General features: G+C 40.6%; 1 protein-coding gene across 1 annotated transcript in view; it reads right to left on the bottom strand.

Annotated features, from left to right (window-relative positions):
• Positions 1-3,784, bottom strand: part of LOC107099406 (TNFAIP3-interacting protein 3-like) — a 15,046-nt gene extending 11,262 nt beyond the window's left edge. The window contains exon 1 of the mRNA XM_015397502.1: positions 3,743-3,784. Coding sequence (XP_015252988.1) covers positions 3,743-3,784 — 42 coding nt within the window. The remainder of the gene's footprint in view (positions 1-3,742) is intronic.
• Positions 3,785-4,401: the final 617 nt, after the last annotated feature.

The following is a 4,401-nucleotide window of genomic DNA, read 5'->3' as shown; positions in this document are numbered from 1 at the left end:
ACTGCCGCTCACTGGATGTTTTTTCTTTTTCGGACCATTCTCTGTAAACCCTAGAGATGGTTGTGCGTGAAAATCCCAGTAGATCAGCAGTTTTTGAAATACTCAGACCAGCCCTTCTGGCACCAACAATCATGCCATGTTCAAAGTCACTCAAATCACCTTTCTTCTCCATACTGATGCTTGGTTTGAACTGCAGGAGATTGTCTTGACCATGCCTACATGCCTAAATGCACTGAGTTGCCGCCATGTGATCGGCTGCTTAGAAATTAAGTGTTAACGAGCAGTTGGACAGGTGTATCTAATAAAGTGGCCGGTGAGTGTACAGCTCAGCCCAGCTATCGGGAGCAGATCATTGTTGCTGTTTCTGGCATTATTGCTGAGTTTTGACTTTAGTTCATGTTCTCATTCTCAGGGGCCAGTGGTAAGAGAGGGGTTTTAGTCTTTTTGTAGAGTTGCTGACCGCAGTCAAGTTTTAAAGTACTGTAGTTTTTCTGTTTTCATGCCTTGTTCTGCCTCTCAACTACTGAGCTTGCCTGTTTGCATCTGAACGTTTTGCCTGAACTCTCTGTGGATTCCCGGAACCCTAGACCTGCCTGTTCCTGTTCTGCTCGGAACCCCTTACGGACTCTTGGATCTCTGAGCCTATCTGTTCTGAACTTTTCTTCTGACCTGTCTTGGATTCATGCTCATTCACTGGGGCTGCAGCATCTAGTTCACTGACTCCTGCGGTATCATCAAATTGGCAGCACTCCGGCTGGATTCTGCTGCGCTCTAAGAAGTTGGACTGAACTATCAAACCAGGTAAGTTACCTTCATGGATAATCATCTCCTGTCAGATTATCGTGGTCACTTACCTGTGTTTCTCTCTAAATCAGAGTTTCCACTGATGGATGGTGCCCCGCCTCCATACCATCCCCTGTGAAATTTTATTACTGACTGTATATATGTCTACTATATATTAACACTAATGGCATTAATATTGCCCTTTCAACATTTGGCAGGCTGTGTACTTACGAGTAGCCTGACCAAATTACGCAATTTCATTTTCGACCTCAGTGGCGCAACCATCAGGTAACGATGTTCTGAACAGCATTTCGGCCAAGCAGCAAAGACAACGCGATTTGAGGGACTTCATTTTAAGAAGGGAAACAACTAACACTTAAGTTAAGTCAAGAGTCAGAAGTAGTGATGAGTTAATGAGTGTTTCGACACATTGCCAAACTGTATTGATAATTCGTTAAAACTGTCTCACAGAATATGGACACCTGCTGGACCTTTAAAGCCACTACAGGCAGCTTATTACACAAACTAAACTGAATTCATCTGCTGACCTAGAACTATTATTTAAGTTATTGTAAGTTATATAGTATTATTTCATATCTATGTTTAAATTGAAAATATCTTTGATATTTTTTGATGCAGCCAATAAATAATGTAAATATATAAAGTGAAAATTTAGGGGAAAATGCGAATGAGTATGCCTGTGGACTAGGATTTTAAAGTTTTTAAGTACAGTAAAAACAGTGAATAAACTAACAGTCAATTTGAAATTAACTTTAATAGGTTGAGTGATAACTGAGAGGAAAAGTATGACACAAAGAGAAAATTAAAATAAAAACGCAACAGCTGAAACGTCCCCGCTCCAAAATTCCTAATAACTTTAATGATAAACCGCAAAAGATCAGACATTTTTTAGCAGATGCATCATGTTGACAGATACATTTTTTAAACACAGTTCAGTGTGTCAGTCAGTCAGAAAACAACTCCTGTATCTGTCATGAATGAAGACAGATGGACCCAGTATTCAAGGAGAGACAGTCAGTAGGAAAGTTCAAAACGTTTATTAAATAATAAAACAAAAACTAAAGTGGAGCTGTGGCTCGCGGGCACGGCAGGATGGGGAGCAGGGCACCGCCCAATCACAGAACTCTGCAGGAGAAACACAGGTAAGTGACCACGATCATCTGACAGAAGATGATTATCTGAGTTGGTCACTTACCTGGTTTAACAGTCCAGTCCTGGAATGTCCCAAGTGCTGCAGTTCCAGAGGACATGCTGGAAGCCGATCCTGGTCAGGGATCCCGAACAGACAGGAACAGACAGGGACCAGATCCAGATCAGGCAGGAACAGAAACAGGAGGCAGGATCAGACTTCCAGGCATCCACAAGCTCCCAGGAGTGTTCAGACTCTGACAGGGTCCGAAAGGAGCAGACAGGATCAGGTGCAGATGAGCAGGCTCAGTGGAAGAGGGTAGCCGAGACAGGACGTGGAACCAGAACTTGATGCAGGACCTTTAAACTGGTCTCCACCTTGGAGCCAGGCTTACTTGGATAAAAACGGAACCTCCCCGCATATAAAGCCAAAAACCCAGAGGACTCAGCAGGGGAGGAACAGTGGACGATTAGGAGACGGGACAAACACAAAACCCTCTTTCCACTGGCCGCCAGGATCCAGGACATGAACCAAGAAAATAAACTGAACAGACAGGCCAACAGAAAAACAGTTAATGATCTGGCCCTGAATGCTCAGACTGAACTGAATGTAACCAAGAGGAAACAGGTGAGAGGAATAAATTATAATTGAGGCAGGGAGGGAAAACGACAGGTAACAGGAATGACTAATTAAGGGAGGGCAAACAGGCCAGATCATGACAGTATCGAGCCCATAGCGTTTTGCTCTATGGGCTTGACGCATGCACTGACGCATCAGTCTTGCTGGACCCATACTGGTCAGAAGACATTATCTTTTAATAGCTTACCATTGTGTCACTTAATATGTAGAAGTCCTAAACTTTGGACATAGGGATAGCATGCAAAACTAGTTAAACTACTTTGAAACACAAACATCTTTCTGTCTTTAAAGTTGTCATGACACATGAGAATTAGTCTAGATTGTACAGGCATTGCTGAACATTCAAAATCTGCATTTTGGTTGTGAAATGAACATAAAATTCATCTGTAGACCGCTAATGTTTTTCTAGGTGACAGCCAGAATATAGAAGATGTTGGTAAGACAAGTTGAGCTGTGGCCGAGAGCAGGGGTGGAAACCTGGAGGAGCGAATCGAAGGTTAGAAAAATGCATTTTAATTAAGCAATTTAAGACACATGTTAAGATTATTATCTTGAAAGAACTGGCAAATGTGATGTAAATGTCTGGCCAATTGTCATAAATGAATTGAATGTTGATCTCTGACTGCAAGGTCCCTCGTGTGACTTGCAGAAAGCCTGATGTCCGATCAATGGTAAATATAGACCTGTAGATAAGTTTTATCTCATTCATTGCCAGCATGTAGCCTAGCTTACTTTAAATTAAAGAATACAAGCAATACTGATTTTCTAATAAACAGTCTATTTAGTGTGTGAGTGTGTGTGTGAATGACTGAATGTAGTGTAAAGCGCTTTGGTCAAGTCTCCTGACTTGAAAAAGCGCTATATAAGTACAGGCCATTTACTATTTACCATTTTTTATAAAATAAATACTCTAAATTAATCATTTGAAAGGTGAGTAAAATTATTAGATTTTTATATCGGCTTATTTCATTTTCAGGCTAATTTGAATGTATTTTAATTTGTAAACATTTTTTTTCAGATTTTGAAAATTATTTCAGCTGTTTCAATTTAATTATTTGAATTTGATAAAAAAAAAAAAAAAAATAGACTTGAAAGGGTTCAGATATTAATTTGCAATGTTTTGCTAGGTTTTGCTCCAAATCCTATTAGATTCATTGCCAAAAGATTTACCAAAGACATGGAGAGGCTGCGTTCAGCTTCTATGCTCCACATGTCTGGAACAAGCTCCCAGAAAGTCTCAGATTAGCTGAAACACTTAAGTTTATTTAAATCCAGGCTGAAGACCCACCTGTTCTCAGCTGCATTTACGTAGATTCTATTCAAAAGTTAAAATTTGCACGTCTCTGTATTCTCTCTTTTTAATCCTAAATGTTTTTAATTTTAAATCACGCTTTTAATTGTTTTTAATTGTTTTCTTTTCCTTTTGCTTATAATGTTTTATGTAAAGCACTTTGAATTGTTTTGTACATGAAATGTGCTATACAAATAAACTTGCCTTGCCTTGCCAAAGTAAAATCAAAGAAGTGTCCTACCATGACTATAAAGCTGATCCCAGGTGTTTTTTTTTTTTTCCACTCATCACCATCGCTGTTAATATGTGACTCCATGCGTGCCCATCTCACAGCTGATGTGAAAAACATGGGGAAACAAATTAACCCTGTGCTCGCTGTTCAACCGCTCGACATCGGTGTGAACCGGACCCAGCAGGTGCAGCAGAAGCAGCGAGTATACATTCAAAGTCAACGGTTTCCGTGCGTATAGGTGCAGCAAAAGGTCCCGCAGCAGCAGGTGCAGCACGTCGGGAAGCGTTTAAGCATCTGACGCACCGC

This window comes from Cyprinodon variegatus, unplaced genomic scaffold (genome assembly GCF_000732505.1).
Source record: "Cyprinodon variegatus isolate N-32 unplaced genomic scaffold, C_variegatus-1.0 Scaffold868, whole genome shotgun sequence".
NCBI classification, from domain to species: Eukaryota; Metazoa; Chordata; class Actinopteri; order Cyprinodontiformes; family Cyprinodontidae; genus Cyprinodon; species Cyprinodon variegatus.
This window is presented reverse-complemented; position numbering and strand designations above follow the sequence as displayed.